This window comes from Tyto alba, unplaced genomic scaffold (genome assembly GCF_018691265.1).
Source record: "Tyto alba isolate M040663 unplaced genomic scaffold, T.alba_DEE_v4.0 Super-Scaffold_2, whole genome shotgun sequence".
Classification (NCBI taxonomy): domain Eukaryota; kingdom Metazoa; phylum Chordata; class Aves; order Strigiformes; family Tytonidae; genus Tyto; species Tyto alba.
The window spans coordinates 54,034,198-54,060,963 of record NW_024881282.1 but is presented as its reverse complement, the minus strand read 5'-3'; the positions used below and the strand labels follow the sequence as shown (position 1 = coordinate 54,060,963).

The window sequence follows — 26,766 nt, the reverse complement described above, 5'->3', positions numbered from 1 at the left end:
TGCTTCAGAATTATGCAAAAAGTGGGAAGCAGCGTGCCAAAAACTACTTCTTATCCACTCGAGTTCAAAGCAGTGTAAAGTGGCTAAACCAGAACGTGTGTTTCTGCCTCTTACGCGTTACCTGATTCTTACTTACTGTGTTACTGCCAAGCAATTACACAGGTAATTGTAAACCGTGGAGTGAGCTGACAATTAAATCTAATGGGAGTGCTTTCTGTGTTAGGGGGCATTCAGTCAGCAGTGATGTTGTTGCCCTCCACATGTGTTCTCAATTCCTAAAAGCTCGTGCATAAACAAAGAAATGATGTCTTCTTTGTGCAGTACAGAGACCGCTGTAATTGTAAAAGAGATCAGGTTTGGTTGAATGAGGCTGAAGAAAATTAAGCAAAGGTGATACTTGGAATGAGCAGGGACTGGTCCCCTTTCACTCCAGGACAAAGAGATGTGGCAGACCAGGGATTAGGGGTACAAAGGAAGAAGAGTTGCAGAGAAGACATGGTGGTGTCTGTGGGTTTGTTCACCTGTCTAAAGTTCTAAACCCACTTTGCTCCTGAATGGGAGCATCAAGACCAAAGATAAAAAGCATTTCAGCTAATGTCCATTGCCGTAAGCTTGTTTAGATAATTAACTCACTTGTTCTGCTTTGCAGATGTCACGTTGTAAGCATGTGATATATGTGTTAATGTCATAGTGAGGATATTGAATTGGGTGGAGGGATGGAGATATTCCTAATGTTAGATCTTCTCTTCTCAAAACCATAAATTTAATTTGAAGAATATACTTCAAATGTCAGTGGCAGTCTGAGTGATAGCTGCTTCAGAAACTCTGACAAAAGTATGAGGGGAAACAAGTTTATTATTTCAAATTTAATGTTACATGCAAGACCACAATTTTTAGGCATATCTGCAAATTTTAAAAGCTATCATTGGAAGATTTTGTGACATTTCATTAGGCACGTCTCTCTTGTTTAATGTTTCTGTCATTTATCATTCAAGAATTACAACTTTAATATTCAGAAAACCAATACAAATTTATTTAATTTATTTTAGGTGGTGCAGCTTATCAGCACAGAGATACTGCCATATGCTAATTTTATTCCTAAGGAATTTGTTGGTCAAATAATGACTATGCTCAATAAAGGCTCAATACATTCTCAGTCATCCTCCTTTACAGGTACGGTACCTGAATGACAAAAGATGCAGAGTTTAAATCTACTAGAAAGCAATGAAAATGTTGAGCGTACTTATTCTGGTAAAGACCTGAGGTCACACAGTATTTATTTGGTATAGACTGTTTGATATCCAGCTTGTTTTTATAAACTATCTTTTATTTCATGGAAGCATTACTTGCAATTTTTAAAAAATTATTTCCTTACTTCTTGGTCAGTATCATGCATAATATTGTACTTGTGTTACTTATTTATACTTTCTACATAGTTTGTTTTGCATTCTGACAGCTGAAATAGTTCTAACAATAATTTCAGACAATTGTAAGATAGACATAATATCCTGTTCTTAAAAACTAAGTGACCTTAGTATAACTGTATGGTGTACCTAACCAGATACCTTCTCTGCCTTTAAGAAAAAGCATTTATAGATTTTTGGGACAGATATAAAAAACAGACATAAGCAGTTACAGAGAAAAGTATTTGGATTGTACAGTACCAAATATTAGTACTGATGATGTAGAACTGGAGTTGTTTTTGTTTGTTTGTTTGTTTTTATTGATTTCATCTATTTTATTAATAAAGCAATATAGAGTAGGTGACAATGGTACTGAATGTGTTGCATATTTTATCTTTCATTTTTGGAACTATTCTAATTGTTGCACAGTCACCTGTTCTTAGAATGTATTCTTCATATTTGTTCTTACCACTGTTAATCTTTTTTAATACTAGAGGAGCGATAACCTTTTTTCAAAATACAATAAACTGATTGAAATGCAACATTCAGTGTATTGGTATGCACGTTGCACAATTAAATATGACATTTTACTTTGACAGAAGCTGAAATAGATATTCGAATGAGAGAGGAGTTTTCCAAGGTGTGTTTTGAAACACTGCTCCAGTTTTCATTCAGTAATAAAGTCACAACTCCTCAGGAAGGCTACATCTCTAGAATGGCACTTTCTGTGCTCTTGAAAAGGTCACAGGATGTATTGCACCGCTACATAGAAGATGAGAGATTGAGTGGCAAATGTCCTCTTCCACGGTATGTACATTGTCTTTAGGAAATGAGAGGTATTACTTTATGAGAAGAAGGTTGCATTCAAAATATCACTCAGTTGTTAAAAAAAAAAAAAAGTTGTGTGTCTAGGGGTGAAATTTAAATCCAGAGAAGTGTTTGTGCGGAAGACATTACAAAGAAAATGTTGATAATTTTTTGTTGAGAATGCTTTAAGTAATAATGGTTGTATTCAGTGCTGTTACATAGACACTAGGAATGTGACTTAGTAACTAACATTTTCAGTTAGTGAAACAATGTTTCTGGTATCTATAACATAATATTTCTGAAATCTGATTTTCCATTATTCCCAATCTAAATTGAGAGGTGGAGACTCCACAAAAATAAGATAAAATATCCAAACAGCAACATTGTGAATCGTTACTCAAGTAATTGTTCTTGAAAGAGAAAAATTGACGGAAGTACCAGGAAATTATTTGAAATGGGAATTCGTTTAAACTTCATTTACCTTTTGAAGGTTTTGGTCATGAATAATGAAATCGATTATTTTCATGTTACAGTTAATCATGTACATGAGTATTTTGAGATTGAGATGTGTATGCTATTACTGTTTCCCATATAAAATTTAAAGCTATCCTAGCTGAGAAAACAGCAATGATGGTGGGGAAGTTAAAGACAAACTATGACCTTAATCTCTAAATGTCCTTTTTTTTGGTAGGCTTCATTGCAGCTGTTTCCATTACGTGTTTTTTTTAATGCTGTCTAAGTTTCATAGAAATCTTATATTCTTGAGAAAAAAGAGTAGTTGACTGTTTGCATTTTTTCCTTTGTAGGCAACAAGTAACAGAAATCATATTTGTTTTAAAAGCTGTCAGTACTCTCATAGATTCACTTAAAAAAACTCAACCTGAAAATGGTAAGTTACTGTTAAACAACATGGTTCTAAACAAGATAACATTATATCTGCCACAGAGACGTATTTATTCTTTCCTGTAGTAATTTTCACAGAAATGTGAAAGAAAAGTATAATCTGTAAGGTTCAGTATTTTGTAATTCTGTGTACATGTAAGTGGCAGGTAGACTGAAAAAAAAAAAAAACCCGAAGTTTTTTCAGTATACCTGAAAGTATAAGGTCCTAAGATATGTTTAATAAAATAGAAAACTTTAATTTATGGTGTCTTTTATTAGATAGAGCTTGGTGTCTTTTAAAAACAAACAAAAAACGTTGCATGAAAAGTTAACAGAATTTTTAAGTATATGTAGTCTTGCGTACATCCTCTTTTCTTCTCATGATACCTTTATAGGTTGCTGTGGATCATGTTCACGTAGGTGCACTCTGCAATTAAAGGGGCGTACAAGTCAAACGCATGGGCAGGCTGTTAGACACTTAAACTTGCAGTCTTGCTTTCCCTTTCTTTTTGCTCTAGTATGTTCTGTCCCCCCACACTGAGAAAGTCTTAGCTCACTGATGCCCTAGTAAAGGGTTGACGGGTATATTTAAAGGGCTGAATTAAATGGATGACCTCGAGTTCATATACAATCGTTCTTCCTGTTCCTCCTGTAAGCTGCACCTATTCTACACATAGAGAGTTCCCACCAGAAAACTTAGTCAGGAGTCTTAGTTAACTCAGCTGTATTGGACTCTGCAACCAGCCAGATTTACGATAATGTGGTTTCCAAGGCTGATGGCAAGAGGCTGAGGGCAGAACTGTGCCAGGATACATAAAGCCCTTTGGCAAACCCTGAAGGCAACTGAAATGCTGCTTTGGTGGGCCCCTCTCTTAGAGGGGATACAGCAGACAACTCAGCTGGACTGTTCCCTACATCCCTCCTGCAATGACAGAAATTCCTCACCTGGTCCATCGATGGCAGTGACTGCCAAACCTCCTGCAAACTTTCTTATGAAGACAACCACTGGACAAATTAGAGAATCACTTTACTCCCACTTCTTCTAGCTTTTAATAATTTTATTTCTTCAAGAAAATCATTAATGTCATCTGAAATCAGGGTTTTGTTTTCTATTGAAAACAGAGCTAAAGCAGGGATAAGCAAGGAAGTGACATAATAAATAAGATTAATGCTACAATGTTTAATTTCACTTGTTGGACTAACAACTTTACTGTGGATATTTTTGTGGTTTGGTCCAGTGTTTCCCCCTGTGCTTTCTATAGCTCTTGTAATCTGGAATGATTTGAAATTAATAAAAGGCCCCATTGCTGACAAGTTTCCAAAAGTGAAATGTGCATCCAATTCAATTTTCTGTCAATAGCTGAGAAGATGTATGCGTATTACAGATTTCATAAAAGTATTATCTTCGATTTGTCAGTTCTTCATCCAGAAAACACAGTGAATGACTCATGTAGAAACACAGGTGTGTAGCACCGTTTTATGGATATCCCTTCTGGCTTCCAGCTGCTGCTGCAAATGAGAGTGTGGCTTTCCTGCAAAAATCCTACCTCATATCTGAGAGCCTTGTACAGATGTCATAGTGTCTATATTGTGCTAGGTACCTATATTTAGGCACCTGAAGATGGCCTTATTTAGACAGGTATTGAAAAAAATCTATTGTAAGAATTTGGACAGCAGTCAGTGATTCAATCTGTTCTTTTCTTCATTGCAGTTGATGCTAACACATGGGCACAAGTTATTGCCTTGTACCCGACTTTAGTAGAATGTATCACCTGCTCCTCCTCAGAAGTGTGCTCTGCTCTGAAAGAGGCACTGGTTCCCTTTAAGGACTTCATGCATCCACCAGCATCCAAGGTACAGAATGGAGAGTCTTGACCCCATAAACCATTTTTTTTATTCTTGAAGGAAAAACAGTATCCAAAAATGTTTGTTCCCAGTTGAAGTTTCTCTGAGGAAATCTCTTGTGACTAGTACTTTGGCAACCAGTGCTGACTGCCTTTTAACTGTACTAACAAGAGCTCAGTAATTCATGAATACAGGCTAGATCTCAAAGGTTCCAGAGTGCGTAGCAGTGCAAACCTTTAATAAATTTAACTGAATAGTTTGAATCCTTTATAATCTAATGTACTTGCTACAGTATCTTGAAGTGGTGATTGAAAAGTGGGCTTATGTACAGCTTGTTGTGTATGTGTTAATGATGTAATTAAAAATATTTCAATTCAGTCAGATTTATTAGGCTGGTGTTTTGCACCCTTTTTTTGAAGTACGAATTGTACTAAAATTTTATGCAAGATGGTACTGTAACATTCCATATATCTGTAACCAGCCTTTGTAAACAAAGGGAACTGATATACTTGTGTGTATAATAAATGGTACAGTTCTGTATAAAATAGTTGCATTTATTATTTAAATTCTTTTTAAAATAATGATAATGTTAAATGCTTGAAAACATATTTATTATGAATAGGTTGTATGCTTGCATTTTTACTTACAGTTTGCCTTCTAAATTGCCAGATATGCTCATTCATATCTGATCATGTTGTTAGGTTTTGCTTAATTGAATGTATCTTCTCGGTGGCCATTGGACATCTAAGGGTCATATAGCAAAAGATTTCAGCAAGCAGTCAGTAGTCTGCTGACTTCAAACTTCAAAGAAGTTGACCTGAAATAAATTTGAATATGCAGAAATCCACTGTAGCACTTCAGCACTACCATACCTCACTTCATAATATATTTGTTTCAAGATGTTTGTTCTACTCAACTCTATCCATTTTTGTAGTTGCAGCCTTCCTTTAAAAAAACAAACAAACAAACAAACAAAAAAACACCAAGCAGATTTGAGGGTTCTTAACCTTTTTTGACCTTCTTGGCAGGTATCACAGTGTTTGAATCATGACCCAAGGAAGGTGATTTCAAATATCTGAAATACTTGGCTGTAATATTTTGTTCAATAATTTTAAGTGCTTTGTTTTGTAATGTCTTTTCAACCCAAACAAATTGTTCTAATCTTTCAGTCATAAACTGTGTCTGATATAAAACCATGAAAAGTGTACTTTTGAAGATAGTTACTCAGAAGTGCAGTAAAATTTGTCATTAAGTAAATGTGAATTTGTTTCACTTAATACACAATGAAAGCAAAATACTTTTAGTAGTACTGGTTTTAAAGTTAGTGACTTAGCACTTAAACTCTTAATTATGATTTCAATAATGTTTCACCTGTATTCACAGATTTTTAACCTGTGATATGAAAGCACAAAGGCCAAATGTAACAAAAAAAACAACCAACCAACCAACCAATAAAAAAACCCAACCCAAACCAAACCAACAAAAAAACCACACACACACACAAAAAAAAAAAAACCCCGACACACACACACACACAAAAGACAGGTGCCTTTATATGGATTTCAGAATTTCAGAGCTTACCTTTAGGTTTTTGTTCCTTAAGGTCTTTTATAGATATTAAAAGAGATTATAATGCATAAGAAATGGTATTACATCTGTTTGCTTTACACTTTCCTGGCTAAAGGGACATTGATTGGTACATGTGAATAGACATAAAAGTTGTAGGAGGTTCCAGTTGAAGGTGTGATGAACTGGTCAGGGTTAGAAATACCCTGTGAGTAATGTTATACAAGCACAGCTTTGAACAGTTTGCTCCCATAAGGCTCCAGTTTACGGTCCCTTTTAAAAGCTTTCCATTTCAAAGTACAGTAAATATTAAAGAGGCTTCAAGACCTTGCACATTTCTCTGTGACCAAAGTTGCATGGAATTTAATTGTCAAACGTGGATAGTTTTTAGAGAACACAGAGTTTACATTAAGGAAACAAATGCTTCTCATTAATAGAATTTATGTCAAAACAGCTTCTCTGGAGGAGCAGTTCCAGTATACCACAGAACTGGGTCTCACATAGAGATAACATTATACTCTGAAAGTGAAAACCTGTCAACTGCTCTCCTAATTAGTGGAAGATAAGTCAAGGTCTATGAGGTGATTAAAGAAACAAAGTGTAGGACAGGAAAGAAGGGCATTATTTTGGTTTGGACTTTATTATGTTAACCAGAATTTCTGGTAAGAGGTTTGGAAAGACCAAACTGTGGGTTTGTTTCTCATTAGTTTCCAATTGGTTTTTCAGTGATAACACAGATGTCCAGTGAAGCAAATCTTCACCTTTATCTGTATTTTAAAAAGGAAGTGTGTAAGTCTTTTCTGACTTTAGAGCTGAGACTACCACCTGTGGACATGAATTTTCAAAAGGTTTTGAAATAAACTACCAGTGAGCTAACTTTACTTCCTTTCCTCTTAATTACAAAATTAATATCTGTGCTATTTGAGGCATGTTTTGGACATGGAAGCTGAGATTGACCATATTCAAATGAAAGCTACTTAGTTTCAAAAAGAGGGCTTTCATTGACTAATTTTGTCTGGTAATAAGAATTATTCTCTTTGCTATGCTTTCTTGTCCAGCACTCAAATATTTCTTCCAATTTGAAGTATCAGTTTCTTTTTTCTATTTGTATTTTTTGCTAAAATTTCTTAGGGCTTCTTTGATGCAAACAGCATTTTTGAATATTTAAATTCTACATTTTTACATGTTTCTAGCAAGGTAAATCTTGTTCCTGAAGAAATTTAATTTCATGTTACCTATTGAGTAGATACATGTCCAAGTTCTAGTCTGTAGGGTTGCTTAGTCATGAGACATAAAACACATGGATGTTTTCAGGATTGAGGTCTGCATTGTGTCACTGAAATTAGCAAGAAAAGGAGTACAGCTGACTGTATAGAAATACATTCAGCTGGAAGTTAGAAGATAAGCATCAAATGCTTCTTGGATGCAACCACACCCTTCACCTTTTTTCTTCCTCTTCACCACAGTCATAGTTTGAGCCCAGAGGTCAACTGAGCATCATGCAGCTGCTTTCTCACCCCTTCCCCCTCATGAGTGGGAAGGAGAAAATAAAGCAAAAGGTTTGGGAATCGAGATGAGGACAGGGAGGGATGACTCACCCATTATGGTCACAGGCAAAAGACAGACTCACTGGGGGAATTAAAGAAAAAAATCAGTTTAATTCAAAGACTAACAACACTTACAGAGTAGGACAGTGAGAAGTAATACCACATCTTGAAAAAAAACACCTTCCCCCCACCCCTCCCTTCTTCCTGGGCTGTTTTGCTTCTGATTCTCTGCCTCCTCCCCGCAGTGGTGCAGGGGCTGGGATTATGTTCAGTTCCACCATTCCTTCCTCCTATGGGGGAGGACTCCTCACACTCTTTCCCTGCTGCAGTGTGGTGTCCCTCTCACAGGAGACAGTCCTCCATGAACTTTCTCCAACATGAGTCCTTCCCACAGGCTGAAAACTCTTCCTGAGCTGCTACAGCATCAGTCCCTCCTGCATGTTGCAGTCCTCCCAGCGCTGAACTACAACAGCGGAGGCTTCCAACAGAGTCCCAGCCTTCTTTTTGCGTTGCCATCTGCTCCAGTGTGGGCTCCTCCACAGACAGCAGGTCAGCATCTGCTCCGGCTGTGGACCTCCATGAGCTGCAGGGCAGCATCCCTGCCCTCTCACCAGGGGCTGCAGGGGAGTCTCTGCTCTGGTGCAGCTCCCCCCCTTCTCCTTTTCCTTTCTTCCACTGACCTTGGCGTTTGCGTAGGTGTTTCCCTCACAACTGCCCACCCTCCTCCCAGGTTCCCATTCTTAAATACGTTATCACAGAGGCGCAGCCATTATTGCTAATTGGCTCAGCCCTGGTCAGAGGTGGGTCTGACTTGGAGGCGGGGGAGCTTCAAGAAGCTTCTCAAAGGTGTCACTGCTGTAGCCCCCTCTGCTGCTACCAAAACCCCCACCACACACACACACAAACCCAGTTCAACTACTTTAAGAAAAGACACGGATTGGGAATCCAAAGAGAAAATGTGAGCATTTTACAGATTGTTAGGAGGTTCATATCAAGATTTTGGATTACTTGGGAAAACTTGTATGTCTCAAGGCTATGACCATTGCCTTAATGTACACAAGGATTTAAGGTTACCTAGGAACTTTGATTAAGAAGAAGGAACAGATGCCTCAAGCTGGGAACTTCTTATAAAAAGTCTTATTCTTCAAAATAACCTACAGAAGTTATTTGCTTATCATCAGAGATCCTTATCTAACTGGATATCCATTTCGTTCTCTTGTACATGTGCCTGCTTCCCCACCTGTTTTATTGGTGAATTGTGGAATGTTACGGTGCATTAAGCTGCATGAAATACATGGTCACTGTTAGTTACTTAGAAGAGCAAGTAGCAGTACATCTGTGAAACTTCAGTAGTTTATCATCACATTCTGCAGATGTTGGGTTGTTTTTTTTTTTTTTCCACACAGGTTTTGTTTCTTCTTGCCAAACTGCAAACCTTCTCATAGTTGGCCTTGCATTCTTCAAGCAAGATATTTTTACTGAGGTTAATGCCTTTCTTTTCCTCAGCACATGGCAAACACAAGTACTGGTCATCACTGTATTCTACAAAAATTCATTTAGAAGTTCAGGATACTACTGTTCTTGGGGGCTGGAAAAAGCATGCTTATTCCTCATGTGTTTCTGTACAGCTTAGTTCTGTATCTTTCACTAGTTGTTCACCTCAAATTTGCAGCTTGCTACTCATTTCCTACACGGGCAGGCATCTTCTACAACCTTCAACTTGAATCCTCCTGAATAAGGTGAGGCTCTACAAGTGAAAGAAGGAATTGCTGTGCACAGTTGCATTGTGAGTGGTGCACATTCTGACTTTCAGATACTGCTACATGCCTATAAGACTGTTTAGAGTCGAGTGTTAATAAGAAAGTTAATAAGGCAGCTAAGGTGTAGGTTTTGTTTAAATTGGGATCCACACTACTGCACAGACATGGCCTATAGCTGTACATGTACAGCATTTCATTTCCATTAGCAAAATATTGATAGAATATTTGTATTCCCTGAGAAAAGCAAATTTTTAAAAAGTAGTTGGTTGAACTTCTGCATAGGTAAAAAGACTTTTCTCCTGAAACATTAGCTGTTAATAATTTCCAGTAACTTTTTGTGCTTTAAAAATGTAGTAAATTTTAATGTATTGTACAGTGTCTTCAGAAGCAGTGAGCTAGCTTAATTTGTATTTCACTGTATTCAGTGGAGGTTCTACTGTTTGACTTCACAAGGGGAAAAAAATGATCAGCACTGTCTCAAAAGACCCTAGTCTACCATGTCTAATTCTATGGAATGTCTTCAGTTGTATAGCCTCAGACTCTAGTAGTATATTCATAATTCTTAGAAGTTAATTTCAGATTACATGATGACGATGCTGAGAGTGAGTTCTGCTGTTGTCTTTTTATTTTCCTGTTTGAATGAGGTTTGGTTTTTACTTCATGATAATTCAAGAAAAAAAAATCAGTAATTTTCAATTTGGAGTTGAAACAAAAACATTCTTCTACAATACCTTTATATACCACTTTACTCACAACATTCTTCTTTCAGTGTTTTTGAAGTTTTACTTGTTCTAACAAAAGAATATATACATATATAGTTCACTTTACATGACCTGGTACTCATATAAACTTAACTGAGACCTTGCTTACTGTAACAAAATGTGAACTAGCAACTCTAGTCAGGGTTCTTATGTTTTTTTCTTCACTCTTAAGAAATTGTAACATGCATTGTAAATACGGTTTAACCTTGTTCTTAACATTGTCTATCTAGATGTAGGTATAAGAGATGATCTACAGAAATTCTAGTTTGTTTTTCTTGAAAACAGTATTTTGGAAATTTAGTATATGTGAAATAAACTATATAGGAATAAATAAAAAATATTAACAATGTTTACAGTTTATAAAGTCATCTTCTACAGTCATGTGGAATACAAAGTAAATTCTTCATAATTCCTATGTTGTTTAGGCATTGGGTCATGAAAGTGATGAGGTCTATAAAGTTAGTTTTGTTTATGCAAGCAGTTAAGGCTCCTGTAGCAGTTATTTATCCTGTATGACTAGATATCTCCTGGAAGAATAAACATTTATTGGGGAAGCACAGTGAATTGTTACTGCTTGACATCTGTGTCAGCAATGGAAAAAAAAGGCCAACTGAAGCATGAACGTCATCTGTCTGTCAAAAAGGATATGTGCTATTCCTTTGGACTTTGAGACCATTTCCAGTTTTTTCAAATGTAGCACTATAAAATTATTTGTTTCTTTGAGGTTTCTTCATTTCACTGTTCAGATCAGGAGGACTTCATGAGCTGTGCACATAAGCAAGAATTCATTCCAACCAAATAGTTGCTGGTTTCTCCTTGATATTTTAAGCTAAATTAGAGATACATGTTGCATTACTTTTTTTTTTTTTTTTTTTTAAGAGAGAAAGCAGTCAGCTACTGCTGAGTCATGAATGATGCTTAAGCTCTACAGAACAGTCCTATGATGAGCTTTTACCGCTAAAAAGCAATCTGGTAGACACTTTATTTCCTTTCTCTCTTCAAACTACTTACTGACTGGCTTGAGACAGGAATCTATTCATGGACATTTGTATGATCTCTTAAGTGACTTAACTGTAAGCACTGATATTTCCTACATTATCACTTACTATTTTGCTATCTGACCTGTTACTTTAAGACACAGTTTACTGAGGAGTAATCAGATACTATAGTGTTCTTTCTTCTTTCTCCCTGGATTTTCCACCCCTATTTTCTGACCATCCTTTTCTGTGTTTGCTTTTCATCAGTTTCAAGTTTTGGGGGCAGGGACTGTTTGTCTAGACAGTATTTTGCATATTAGGGCAAGTACTAGTCCAATAAAAAGGACTGTAGCAGTCTATGTAGAACAGATTTCATTTGGAGAGTAAATACTCTTTAGGGTTCACAAATTAGTTTCAATTATAAATGTGTGTTTTGCAATACCAATACAACCATATTACAGCTGCAGGATTACCTTCTTGAATGGTGGAAAATGTGTCAGACAAGGCTGCTCATTTCTTGTGAAGAAATACAATAGAACTCAAACATTTCTTTGCTTCTTACAGCCTTTAAGTTTTATTTAGTTGAAAATACAGAGACAATGATGGCAGGTATGTGCAAAGAAAGGATAGCTCTGGATTTTTAATTACACAGAAGTCTTTCACCCAAAATGATGAAATTGTGTGAAAAACAGGAAGAGGAAGCTGGTGCTAGATGAATAGAGAAATGATTGGGAAGAAGGAAGCTTTATATGATAGGTGAAGCTTAAAAATTGGCTAAGAAAATCACATAAATCTTCAAATTGAATCAGAGCTGGGCGATTGAGCAGTGGCTTTTTGTACTTACAATGTGAACGGACAGTATGCTACAGAAGAAAGTCTACACATAGAGAAAACAAAATAATTATTTCCTCTTTCTGTCCTTCGAAGTCCTTTAAGGATTAATGTAGTTATCTTCTATTGTAGAAAAGTGTTTTGAAAATGTGCAGTTTTTCATTCCAGTGGGGTCTTTTAGGTTTAACATCTAATGTTCATTAGAAACATTTGATTAATAACTTGGCTGTTACTATTGAGTGTTACCAATATAAAAAGCCAAGTTTTGAAGTAGCTTTGTCACAGAGAGTGCTAAGAATTGGCTGAAAATAGATATGGTTGTTCTTTAGAAAAGAATAATAAAAATGTTTCACTAGAAGCTCCAGTGTTCTATTAAAAATTTAGCTAAAAAAAAATATTAAACAACTAAAATTAAAGGATGAGAACCTGAGGAATCTAAACTTGGGCTAATCTAATGCAATATTCAGAATTTTCAAGCTCTGTCCAGTAGCAGAGCTCTGCTCCTAGAAAGGAACCTGAAAAGCCCACACTACAAATTTTGAATATATGAGAATGGCTTTCTCAAAAACAAATCTGCAATAGAAATTATCATTAGCGGAAATGCTCCTAGGTTCCAGGAATGCATAAATTTCATAAAATAAAATATACTATGTGTATTTTCTGTACATTATTCTGATTTTCATTCTGTCGTTCTCCATGTCACTTGTCAAGGGGGAAGGGGAGTATCACAAAACGTTACACTTTCTGTACATGTGCACCATATACGTATAGTGTTGTGAAGAAATCAGCTATGAAAATATGACTTGTGTAGTACCAATGAGTAACATTTTTCTTTCCTCTTTAGCTTAGTGAATTGAGATTGTGTTGCTTTAAGAATTCTCAGGAATGCCTTCCAGTTTTACCAATAAAATATCCTAAGATAATGGTGCTCATCATGGGCCTGGTTTGGTACAAAAAAGCATTCTCTCTTAATGATTAGTGTTTGCACATGCAGGTGAGATTCAGAATTTTCAACTCTAGCATCTTTAGGTAAAAATACTTAGGTAGCGATGTAAACTGTTTGAGACCTTACTGATTCCTGCAGCTTACTAAATAACTCTATTACAAGGCTAACAGGATATAGAGAGTTTTTCCTGGCTGCAGGTTATGAATAAATTTAATGAGTAAGGTCTGTGCAGTATTTAGTTTATCCCAAGTCTCAGGAAGAAGCTTCTCAGAGAGCTTCAGTATGACTTGTGCACCATCATATAAGCACACCTCCTCGATGTAGTTTCCTCACATGACGGTTGTGTCATATTTTAAGAACTCATCAAATGTAAATCTTGTTTCATAGCTGAGTTGTAGTGTTCAGGTTTATGTAATATTAAAAGTATCTGACTGTTGTCTAATTTAGGACAATGTTACACTTTCTAGGAACCAATTGTTGGGATCACAAATGACTACATCAGCAGAGAGGAAAAAAATTCGATGGTTTAAGACAAGTTGTGTAAGAAAGGTAGTGAAATTAAATATTCATGATTCTTAGGGTGGAGGGAAAACATCAAAACAAAAATTACTGGACTTCAAGAAGGCAGACTGCAGAAAACTGATAGGTAAGATCTCACAGAAGACGAATCTGACGTAGGAAAGGAACTGAGGATGTAAGACAGTTCTTTGGAGATGGGAAGGTCCCAGTGTATCCCAGTGCAGGAGACAGAGACAAGCTGAAATAAGAGACCAACTCAGTTAAATGAGGAATTTCATTGACTTAAAACACAAGGAGGGAATGCCTACAGAAGGTGGAAATTCAGATACCACCGAAGAACAGTGTTAATACATGGGGATGAAAGTAGATGAGATACAGCTGTCAACTGACAGAATGAATATGTAAGTAGTAAAAGATAGGTGCTAACAAAAGTGCTGACTACTTAAAAGAGGATGGCTACTGACATATCAAGTGACTGTGTGTTTGGTTCAATTTGCAATTTGTGTGTTGAATTTTCTGGTTTGTTATAGTGATGACTGATACAAAAAGTCAAAAATCAGCTGCCAGAGTATTGCTCGTGCAATTGATATGAGTGACAAACATTGAAGAAGCTTACATAGAAAAAGGAAAATGGGATGGAAAATAGTTACATGTTGTCAGATTGACTGGGCCTGAATAATTTCTTCATAGTATTTAAAGAACTAATCTGAGCAACTTCAGCATTTTTAAGTTCATCTTTGAAAACTAATGTAAAACAAGATGTACCAGATGACTGAAAAAAAAAAAAAGGCAAAAAAGTGTTTTAACTTTTTAAGGAGAAAATGGAGAAGATGGAAATTACAGATCAACTGGCTTGGTATTAATCCTTTTTTTTTTTTTTTTTCTGACAAGTGAAAATTAAAATCTGCTGTTAGCATCAGCAAGATATCTATGACATGCATAACAACTGATAAGTATTTGCTATGATCAAGACACATAAACCCAGTCTAATTTCTTTCTATGAAAAGGTGACAGAACTTGTGGATGAGGATAAGAACTAGTTGCTACATGTTGATTTTAGTAAGGCTTTGAACACTATTTCACACAACTCTTTCATAAGCAAAACAGGGAAGCAGAGTTTAGCCAATCAAACAGGACCCTAAAAGTAAATAATAGTTGATCAGGGTCAGTGTGCAGATTGGGATTCTACATGTAGCTTCTCTGAATACAATATAAGGATAATAGAGTGTGCTTACTAAGTCAGTAGCAAATTGACAGATGTATTACAAGTATGCTAGAAAACAGGATTATAACTCAACATCTCAGCTGGTGAAATGGTCTCCCAGAAAACAGGATGCAATTCATCAAGATGACTGTAAGATGCTGCTGTTAAGCAGCAGTCAGCTTTTTCCACTTAATTTTACCAGCTTTCTTGAATAGGAGACTTGAATTTCAAAACAGTTTTGATAGTTTTCCTCAGAAAATTGTTCCAGTGTTAAACTGGCAGTCAGTGCAAACGGCTGTCATTAACACCACCAAGAATGAGATCTGAAAACATGCTTTGCAACAGTTTCTAATAATAGAAGTATAAACAAGCCTTAACATCTTTTAAGCAATTACAAATTAAAATCTTGTATCAGCTTTTTAAACTGATACATTTCTGTGCATAATGCATGTTTTTATAACATTTAATCTATACAATGATAGTGTAACTGTCTCTAAAGCATCCAGTCAAAACTTTTATTTAAATAAATCTTCATTTTTCAGTTATGTATCAAACACCTGATCTCTACTCATGCTGTTTTAAAATATTTCAACTAACAATGTATGATATGTCTATAGAGAATTAAGGTGTATATTAAAGACACGATGGAATTCTTGCAATAAAAATAATACTGAGTGGTATTACCAGCAGAATAGGGGGTTTGTGTTGCATTGTAGAATGTGTCAAATGGAAGAACTACAATGCATGAGTTACCATCCACTTTTCTGATTCGGAATGTGAAGTCCTTTGTCATACTAGTTAGACAGTAACATGCTAAAAACTGATCCTTGTATTTCTTGAGGTCCTTATTTAAGCATTTATGTCTTGATGATGAAACAGATTTGATAAAAAGGATAAGATACCTGTGTGTTTACTATGCTAACTGCAGCATTTCATTAGCAAGAGATGAGTGTTAATTGCTTTAATTTCCTTTATAATCTATGCTTAGAGGAGTTCTCAGATGAGCCTATTTTAAAAATCAGTATGATATGCTTTTCTCTGCATGTTAACATGTTTTTTCCCACTGGTGGTCCACATGCCTACAGTAAGAACTTCTTAAGAAATCTCTTTATCAGCACTGTAATCCTCTCTTCACATGAAGCATGTTCCTTACAGAAAGGATGAGTTAAATACAGCTACCATCTTCAGTCAAAAAATACTGCAGTGTTGAAACATAGTCAAAGATCTCAGCCCATACCACCCGTCAGTTTAATGTTGTTAAGGGTTTTTTGGTTTGTTTTGTTTTCAGAAAGGATTGCCAATAGATAAATAAGAAAGAAAATCCCTTCTAAGTCAGGTATCTGTTTGGCATCTTCATAGTTTTGTTATTGAAGACCCAAATCTTCAAACTGGAATCATAACTGCTGCTCTCTGTGAACATAATATCTTCCTTAGACTTGGCATGAGTCTCCATGACCAGTGATTTTTCCAAAGTTGACAGCTTCAAGACTGCAGAGGCCGGTGAGGATAAGAGACTGTTGGAAACTTGAAACTTGACATCGCCTGGTCTGTTGTTTTTAATGTTAACTATTTCTTATTTGGAACTATTAAAGTTGCCAAGGTAGTGCTTATGCTTCTGGCTTCCTTGCCAGAAGACTCACACATTTTTTTCTCCCATCACACCACGGACTAATGCCTGGTCATGAGGGGAGGGACTGAGAGGCTCCATAGAAAACTGGCAGCCAAAACTGGATTGCCACCAACAGAGGACCTTTAAAAAGGACGGAGAGCAGTCTGGTTTTGATCAACCTCTCTCATGAGAAAACATGGAAGGGGTCAGGAATATTATTTGCATAGTACTGCTGGCATGTACATGCACAAAGAACTGGTTTCTGGAGTACATCACAGCTATTACTTGCAGATCTACTTACTGAACATCTGTTCATGCCTCAGGGCTTGGCGTTGAAGCATAATACGGTACTACCTTACCACTAAAATGTGCCCCAGAGTCTGCACATAGTAGAGCCCTAGAACAAATGAGGAAATATAAACATTTATTTTAGAAAAGACTGATTAAAATTAAATATTTTCTCTCAAAATATGAAATCAGTAACCTCTTGCAGCACTCTGATCTCTTAAAATTTTAAGCAGTTATGTGTTGCCAAGGTCTTAAAGAGAATGCACTGAACTGATGAATGGAGTATCAAAAACCCCTTCCTCTTTACAGAGTAAGAATCAAGGCTAAAGTTTTTGAAGTGCTGAACCACAGTCTGATAGTAGTAGCTGCTTCTTGCAGTTCAATTTCACTTTAACCAGCCCAGTTCAAGTAACTAGTTCAAATTTGGAAACTGATTAGGAATTGAAAAAGCTTGGGTTTTTTTCCCCTTCCACACATAGGATAGATCTGTGAAGGTAAAATCTACTGTGTTTAAAAGCTGAAGATGGTACCAGCTGGAAACAATCAGTTCTATCCTCTTTGTTAACAAGATGTATTTCATGAATGTATCCAATACATTTAGAACAGATCAAGCTAAGAAATAATTATTTTGAATGCTGTTTTTCATGTTATTCTACTTTGCATAGAAATAGAGCTCTGTGCAAACTAATGAAGCATTAAATAACCAAGAAAAAAAGTACTCAACCATTTTCTGATAAAATGTAGCCATTTAGCACCTAATAAGCTATAGAATTGGTAACTATTTAAAATGTATTCCCTCGTTATAAAAGGTTGCCAATCTTAGTGCAATGTCTATATTTAATTACAAACGAACATTTAAATAATTGCTAATGAAGTAATAAAAATAATCTTTCAGGAGAGATAAATATAAATGCAAAATAAGATTTAAAACATAGTTCCCTGCTTATTTAAATCATGATTAAACACATGTCACTTTTGACATAAATCATTCCTCCTGTAATCAAACTTATGAGAAGCAGCATTGAGAGGTGCAAGTTGGATTCCTCTTCTGAGATTTAGGTAACTAAAATTTTGAGGTCTACCTCAAGATTAACTAGCCTGGCTTTCATTTGCAGTCAGGGAAGACAAACAGGCAGGCCTAGCAGGAGATCCATTCCATCCTAAGAGGTAACGTAAGTTGTTATGTGGAAGTGCCAGTTCTTGCTACAGGAGCATAGGACAACTACTTCAAGCTTAGGCATCTGGTGTTGTGTGGATTCTTTTTTTCAGTTTACTTTAGACATCTCAAAATAGGGAAGATGAATCTCTATCAGTGGCTCAGACACCCATAGTAAATGCAACTGACTTTTGCAATCTGTTGATGGTGCTGTAGTTTTTTTGAGCTCTCCCAAGAGCCTTTCCTTTGTGGTTTTTTGTTTGCTTTTTGGGTTTTCACATGTCCTTTGCAGGGACCTACTCTGAGGTTTGGCTGTTTTTTTCCCCTCATAAAGATCATATTCACATATTTATTTGTTGTATCCCGTCTCCGCAAGGGAAAACATGCTATAACTTCCTTGTAGTCACAGCATTAGTCTAAATACTTAGATGAAGACCTAAGAAACCAACAGTTAGTGGAGAAAATAGAGCTCTTTTTCAACCTTAAATTGTCCTTGCTACTGATCTATCTTGGTTTCCCATAGGTTCCCCAGTTTGGTTGAGTACATGACAGTATTGTCTTTATGAACTTACTAAACTGAACTAAACATTTCCAGTCCTGCTACACTTTTGTACGCTCCTTATGAGAGAATTTTTCTGTTTGTTTTTAATATAACATTTAACTGCTGCTTTCTACCCAATTGTTTCGGGTCAGCAAGGTTACAGTTGCTTCTGATACCTGTAACTTGGTACCTGAAGGTTTGTTTTTGGCATTTGATTTTCTCATCTCTGAGGAAGAAGAGAAGCTATTTCCTAGTAACCATGACTTCTTTGAAAATTGTTGCACATTCATATCCTCAGTAAAGAAGACTTGAATTACTGAAAGTGACTAAGGGCATCAGTCCTCAAAATCTTTCAGAGCTTTGCATTACAGGGTGTGGGACAGCATGAAGGAATCAGCAAGGGCTGGGTGGCTCCAACAAACATTAGGGTCTGGAAGACTGCAGGTTGGTAGCTGCATCCATCTACAGCCTTGCGTATTTCCTAACCTTTTAGTTCCTTTTTCATCGCTTTCCAGGATCTACTTTAATAACTTCTTGGGCTTCTAGTTTTTAGATAAATCCAAGTCCAAAAAGAAAATATCAGTGTAGATGTTCTGATTTGCCATATAATAAATACTGATGTATGCTGAATATCTGCTGGTTTTAGTGAAATCTCTGATAGCAATTTAAAAATAACAGTTTCTGCCTATACATGATAGACTACAAATATTTCAGTTAATAAACTTACCATACTTCCAAGAGGAAACATTATTCTACTGTTGTTTATCTACCCCTTCTTATAAATAGTTAAATTCATCCCAATCATGTGGTTTAAATGTACGTTTTACTTTCACCCAGCAGTGGTGATTTTTTTCATACATAAATTGCAAACTCCTTGTCCAAGAAATTTTCTAAATGTATTCATGTTAAGATGGATTTCAGTCTGCTAATTAATGAATATAAAAGAGACCTTAATTCAGGGAAACAAGTCATTGAGACATGAAATACTGATAGTCTTGTGTAGAAGTTGCTTTACATTATATTCTTGAAACGGCCGTAGAACAGAAGGGAACGCAGTTAAAAAAAAAAAAAAAAAAAGGAAAAAAGCCAGAAATAACTACAAACTTCAGTATTCTAAGTATGGAGGATTTTTTTCCACTATTAATACCTTTTGTAATATGATTTTAGTTTAAATTATCTGAAATTTTTGATAGGAAAAGAAGTGTGAAAATATCTAACATTTGCTTTTTTTTTAATAAACTTTAAATTTTGTAAATTTTAAACTTTCCCATTTTTAGATTGTGTTTCTTTTTCAGAATTGGGTTTTCAGGTCTATGCCAACTTAACTGAGGAGGAATGGAGCATACATTTCCTTGGTGCATCCATCTCTCTGTAATACTTTTGCCTCTTCTGAGTTGACCTCAAAGAGCAGAACAATTGAGTCTTACAGTTCCTGTGAGAAACAGCATTACGCGGCTTTACTAAGGAAAACAGGAATTGAGAGAAAATAGTTTGAAGGATGTCAGTCAGTCCCTTTCACAACCAGAAGCAAAGGACTCCAAGTTACTGGGTGCTTCCATTTTCTCAGCTGTAAAATGTTAACTTGACAGTATCAAAAACATATGTACTTTACAAGCATACAGAAACTCTTGGCATGTTTTCTCCAACAGAATGTCACTGGTTTAAATGTCTTTTAAACAAGCAGTCAGTGATCTGATTGTGCCTGATGCCTAATATAGGTAGCAGCTTTAAAAACAGGGAACTACATGATCATGAAGTATTTTATCTTTGTCTCTTAAGGTGGCAACGTTTTGGCTGCTTTCTAGTGTGACTTTCTCATCTACAATTTTGTTTCAATTTGTCACTGAAGGCATTGCATTTTATTCTCAACCCATGTTGTAGATAGCTTTGCATTGTAAACTCGAAGACTTGTTTCACTTGAGATCTGGCTGCAAGCTGGGTTATTTCCATATTCTGCATCACTGATGTTAATACAGTCCTTGTAAACTTGAGTGTTTTTTTTTTTTTTTAACTCCTCGTGTGTATTGATTGCTGGATTTCAGTAGATTTCTTAGTAAGATGTGTTGGTACAGTCCAAAAGAAACGATAAAAACGTTAGCATTTGTAACTTCTGTGAACTTGTAATGAGGTTCAGAGTCTGTTTCTTTGAGGCCAGTTTCTGGTATGTAGTTTCTCATACGTTCTGGGGTCTATTTACATTTAGAAACAAAAAAGCTTCCAAGTTTAATACTTACATATATATATGCATACATACATACATATATATATATATATAAAGAAGCAGCTGTAGAGTGCAAAACGACTTAATTTCGACAGTTAAAGCCCACGGCCAACGAATGCAACGTGCTTTGCACTTGGATAGCCAGCGCCCTCCTCCCTGGCTCCGCCGCCTGCCCCGAGCCCGGCCGCGGCGCCCCGCGGTCGCCGGGAGACCGTCACGCTGCACGAACGGAAGAGCTGGTGCGAGCTGCCTCTTTATTCCTGTGACCAAAAGACACGAGCAGTCGGGGAGGACGGCGACATTTCAGTGCCACCGCGCCGCTCAGCGCCTTCTCCAGCCCGGCCCCGCCGGCCGTGGCTCCGCTCTTCGGCCCCAGCCGGCGCCCCCCGCAGCCTTACAAGGGGCGCGCAGCCCGCCCCTGAGCGCTGCGCTTCTCTCGGAAGGTCCTTCTAGCTAAAAAGCCCCAGTTTAAGGGCGCCTGTTCCCGCCCACGCTCCCCGTGAGCCCCGCTGGGGTCGCAGCGATTCCCGCGGCTGTTCAGGGAGCCCGGATCGAGAGCGGGAGAATCTCCCTTTCCCGGCATCCCCCAGGACGAGCGTAACACCCTCCTGCGTAGTCCGGCGGGAATCGAAGGGCGAGCCGCAGCGGAGCGGCGCAGCGCCCGTCTGTGAATAGCGGCCTCCCGCCACCCCACGCCATCTTGACTACCAGCTGGGGGGCAGCGTTCCCCCTCCCTCTTCAAGATGGCGCCGGCCGGGTGAGTGACATGTCCAGTCACGTGGGCAGTGGATGAGCCCCTCTCTCCCCCCCGCCTTAAATGATCTCTATGGTTCAGCCGGACACACAGGCGGCGGCGGCGGCGGCGGCGGCGGCGGCGAGGGACAGACCCGCGGCGGGAGCGGGGCTGGGGCGCCTGCCCGCCGCCTCCTCCCCCCCCCACTTTGTCTGCGGCCTCGGCAAGGCGAGCGCTTCCCCTTCCCCGACCCTTCGGGCTGCGCCCTGGCGCCTGAGGGCTCGACTCTCCTCCTCCACGCTGTGGGGCGGCGGCGGGAGGGAGCGGGGGGGTGGGGGTGTCCTTCCCCGGCCCTTTCCGTTGCGGGCGGCGGCACGAGGCCGAGCGGGGCTGGGTCCCGGAGCCTCCGCCTCTCTAGGGAGCGGGCGGACCGGCCCGCCGGGGCCCAGCGGGAGGTCACCTGCGGGCGGGCAGGGCGGGATGCCGGCGGCGGTGGCGGCGGCTGCCGCCTCCCCGCTCCGCGGCCCTTTCCCCCGCGGGCTGCCCGCGGCCGGGGCTGGCGGGGCGGCCGCGCTGCAGGGAGGGGCGGCGCGGGCAGGTCCTGTGCCGCCGCGGTCCCCGCGCAGGGTGGGCGAGGGGGGCGGCTGAAGCGGGCTGGTGGGGATCGGTGTGTGAGTGTGTGTGTGTGGGGGGGGGGGTCTTTCTGCTGTGTCTCTCTTCTCTCCCTTCCCCCCCCCCCCCCCCCTTCTCTCCTTTCTTCCCTCCCTCCTTCCCCTCCCCGCCCCATCTGTTATAGGCTTGCGGAACTGTGGCCGTTTGAAATTAAACGTGATCTTTACTGTACCAGCTGGGGTCTGTAATGTATCTGATAAATGAAGCTCTTCCCGTCGGTTTCAGGTCATGCAAGGAAAAGGGCAAAGCTGGGGAGGGGGAACTGGGCGGGGTTTCCCTTTGCTTTTCATAGTCAGGCGAGAGGAGTCTGGTTGATGTCTGCAGCAGATAAAGGAGACAAGAAGATCATCAAAAGACCCCAGATCCCTTTTATCTTTGTGCTGGCTTTCCTTCTAATTGCATTTACCGTTGCTGTGTTGTCTGTCTGCTTGTTTCCCCCCTTCAGAAGGGGCCGGGTGCACCAGGGCCCTGGCTGAGGTAGTAGTTTGTGCTGTTGGTCGGGTTGTGACATTGCCCGCTGTGGAGATAACTGCGCAAGCTACTGCCTTGCTAGTGCTGGTGATGATCAGCTGCAGATGAAGACAATGACAATGGGAATCCCCTTTGTTTTCCCGGGATTGCATGCTGCTGAGGTGGCAACAATTCCTTCTCCTCCTACTTCTGCAGAAGGAGTCTAGCCTTGGCCACTGAGATGAGTAGTGGGGTTCGACCCCGTCGGTGGGATGCTGCTTTTCTTTCACAGAGCTGGATGAAAAACCTATTAGTTTCACACTGTTTGGAGGGCATCTGGATTTGGGCTGAAGAGCAAGTCCCTGCATTTCTTCTCACGCTTAGACCTTATTATTCACATGGCACCCTTGAAAGAGGTGGATTTTATATTTTGTGACGACAGAGATCAATGATGGACTTGTATTTTCTGTGTTCTGAATATGCAAAACTTGTATCTGTGATACTAAGTGCTCTTGTTTGAATGGTAAAAAATCCTGAATATTTATCTAACCAAAGCAAAAATATGTAATTACCACTTTCTTTACGTTGATAAGATAGTCTTTTTACAGTATAGTTGACTAATTGTACTGCTTGGTGCTGAAATTTTTTTAGGTGAACTGAGATATTTTTCCTGTATATTTTGACTTACTGTGAAAAGCAAACTCGTAAATCTGCTATTGTGAATGAATTAAAATTGCTGGTGTATTTAGTGATGGCTAAGGGTATCTTTTTGATATGAATTTTAGTGTGGTGATCACTTATTGCTGTGGCTTAAACTTGGAATATATTAAAATATTTACAATAAATGCACATAATTGTCTCTTACATTTTTGAAAAAGAGGTAATTTTTTAGTCTTTATAAGTCAACTATGAACAGGTTAATCTTTTGAGTTTATAGTGAAAGTTAAAGCTGTAGCTAAGCACTTGAAAATAAGTTGGTGCCTTAGTACTGCTTCTAATTACTGTTCTAATGTATTTATAATATTGGGAAGAGTTGGGCAAACTTACAGATACTTAACTTTGCCTCTTTTTTTTTTAACTGTTTGAACTCATTATATGTTTAGAAGACATGCAAAGGTTGCTCTTGCACCTCTGCTGAAGTGCCTTGCAGAACATAGGGAACATAATGCTTGCTGACAGATTTAATCTGATTATGTTTCATTTCTACCCTGTGCAATTCATTATTCTGGTAATTCAAGCTCTGTCATAGACTAAGCTTTTTAAAAACAAGGTATTTTCATGCTCGCCAATAAACTAACACATTGAGTATTCTTACTAGTAGGGTTTTTTTTAAGTAAAATAACAATCATAGCTGCTGACTGTCTACAAATTTAAAACATGTTGTGGCTTTTGTTTTTTCCTTTCACCTTAATTGGAAGGGGCAAAAAGGATACTATAGCTGCCTGCTTTTCACATCCTAACAAACAGCACCTCTCAAACAGCCCCTTGAGGTTTGATTTGGAAGTTAGGGTGATATTTTCACCATCTACCTTTAGGCATCTATTTTAGCTGGCTAACCTCTTCAGTGGAAAAGGCAGAGATAGGTCCTGGATGTAAATCACACACTCAAGTGCCTTAGAAGTATTTGATCTGAATTATCCTTTCAAGGAGCTTGTCTTCTGTATGTTGATTGTAAGGGAGGTGAAGGAGCTTCAGCTGAGCTAAGTGCCTGTAGGTGGGTGGTGTGAAACTGTCCTCCCTGTTGCTTTCCCTTATGCTCAGGCAACTTGGGTGGAACTAGAACTTTGCTCCCCTTGTAGCTTTTGGGGTGAGGGAGAGAATCAATGGGAGAAAATGTGTTCAAGTGTACTACCATTATGCACTGACTTGTTTATCTCTGGTGTAGAATATGGCCCTTAAACTTCACTTGCCACCTGAGCAATCAGTTCTTTGTGCTTTGGATGGTGACTTCAGAAGAATGTTAGGAACATGTACTAAAATAAGATAGTGCTGCTGAAATAATGCAGGTAGGAGGATTACTGGTGAGATGTTGTATAATGCCTGAGGTAGTTTGTCCTCATGTCCACATAGGTCTCAGTTGTTATATATTGCTTGGTAGGTTTTAGGTGCGTACATGTGAAGTATTTCCTTGAGGAGTTGCATTCAAGATGCTTAGCTTTGCTTTGGGGATATCCACACATTAGTTCAGAGCACTGCTCAGTCTTGCATTCAAAGTATAGAAATTAGTCCGGACAAGTTCTGTCCTTGGCGTTGTCATAGTTTCAGTCCTTACAGCTTAACTGTCCAACTTACATAGCTTGCTTATATGAAGAAGGCTGTGACATCATGCTTTGGGGCAAAAAGATTCTCCATTCCACTGAAGAATTAGCCTTATCTTAGTGATGTTGTAAAAGTTGAAGCTGATATATCTGAAAATAGTGTGAAATCCTAAAATGGAAAGAGTAGCTCATATCTTGCAAATTCAGTGATCCTTTATTACGATTTGATGAATTAGTTTGGAAGGAAAAATTGCATCATGGCAATTAAAAAGCTGTACTGCTGGCATGTTATTGTCTATGGCATTGTCTCTTGCTGAAATTTTTTTCCCCTTTATTCTTCAGAGGTTTCACTCAGTCAAACATCTTGTGAATCTGTTATAGAAACATTAAAATAGGCACATAGTTGAGTTGATGGAATTTCTGTGCAAAGTTATTTAGTTTATAGTATCCCTATGGTGTATTGTTTGCTGTGGTGGGTGAGAAAGTACTGCAAGAAATGTTCCTCTGTAGCTTTTCTGAGCACTTCTTTTGAGTCATGGAATAATAAAAATGCATTGAGATTCATGGCATAGTCGATTAAGCTTTAGATGCTCTTATTCCCTGGTTTGATGTCTTTTTGCGCTATTGTCTTACCTATTTTGTGAAGAACAGTCACCAGCTGCTCACCCCTCCAGCTACTGTCTGTCAATGCTGCTTCTAAAGATACTGGCACGCATCAACCTAAAATCTTAGATTCAAGATAGTTGCTTCCCTGCAGGGTGCAGTTGCCCTCTCTGTCACCAAGGAGAGTGCTGTGTTCCCATGCTCGCAAAATTGATATTTGAGAACCAGGGGCTGGCTTGGTTCTTCTACTTTAATAGATCCTGGGCTGTGCACATAATGAGTGAGACCTCCCACTTACACTGGGAAGCAGTTTAAGACAGTAAGAGGAAATGCCATTTTTTAAAGAATTACGCGTATAAATGCATAAGCACTTACTTAACTTGTTAAATGCATTGATGTATTTTCTGTGTGCAGCTTTTCATTGCATGCTTTCTTTGCGCTGTAAGGATGAGTACTAAGCTAACACAAGGAAATGTTTACACTAGTAATTATAAATTAAAGTGAACCACATTCTTTATATTTAAATAGTTTACTTGCATATTCCACTGTCCCATGCGTGCATGTTGCTCAGTGAAATGACAGAAATTGGTTCTAGAACACTGCTTCTAGAGGAGGTTTAATACACGTTTTTTATATATATATATCTCCATGGTATATGCCTCTAGAGAGCTTATTTCTGTAGCAGAAGTGTAATTCAAAACAAAAGTGTGAATATTTGGGAAACTGTCTTAAATATCCATATTCTAGTTATCTAGAATGCCTTGAATGTTAGTGTTCTAATATATTTTTGGATCATAATTTATGCTAATTATAAATTAATTTTTAAGAAAGTACTCAATATTTAGCTGAGCAGGTTGAGTTTTCAGCTGAGAGTCCTTTAGCCTCTCAGCTGCATTAGTGTACAGGCTTTGTGAATTTCTGTCAAAATAGAATGTGTGTCCTGCCACTGAAGGTGGGGAAAAAATGGAGAAACAGAAAAAGTTACCTTTGCTAGGGATTTGGTGGAATTGTTGAAATAAAAGTATTACGTTTAATGGGAGGGGTCTGGAGTATGCCCTCGGACATGGGAGGTGCTACATCACAGTGAAAGTTGCTGTGTTTGGTCTGGGAAGTGAGACTGAACTTCTGTTTCTTCTCCCTGGCCTAGACTCTATACACAGAAAGGGCTCTCTTACCTGGCCTTCCAG

The 26,766-nt window shown here is 38.5% G+C and overlaps 1 protein-coding gene across 10 annotated transcripts in view; it reads left to right on the top strand.

Moving 5' to 3' along the window:
* MON2 (MON2 homolog, regulator of endosome-to-Golgi trafficking) overlaps positions 1-5,482 on the top strand; it is a 78,850-nt gene extending 73,368 nt beyond the window's left edge. For 9 of the 10 annotated variants that reach the window (XM_032999818.2, XM_032999817.2, XM_042792396.1 and 6 more), the window contains 4 exons: positions 1,050-1,173; positions 2,003-2,210; positions 3,017-3,099; positions 4,804-5,482. In XM_032999818.2, coding sequence (XP_032855709.2) covers positions 1,050-1,173; positions 2,003-2,210; positions 3,017-3,099; positions 4,804-4,967 — 579 coding nt within the window. In that variant the 3' untranslated portion in view covers positions 4,968-5,482. Of the gene's footprint in view, positions 1-1,049; positions 1,174-2,002; positions 2,211-3,016; positions 3,100-4,803 lie in introns of those variants that run through there. The other variant, XR_006165298.1, reaches the window with a different exon arrangement.
* Positions 5,483-26,766: the final 21,284 nt, after the last annotated feature.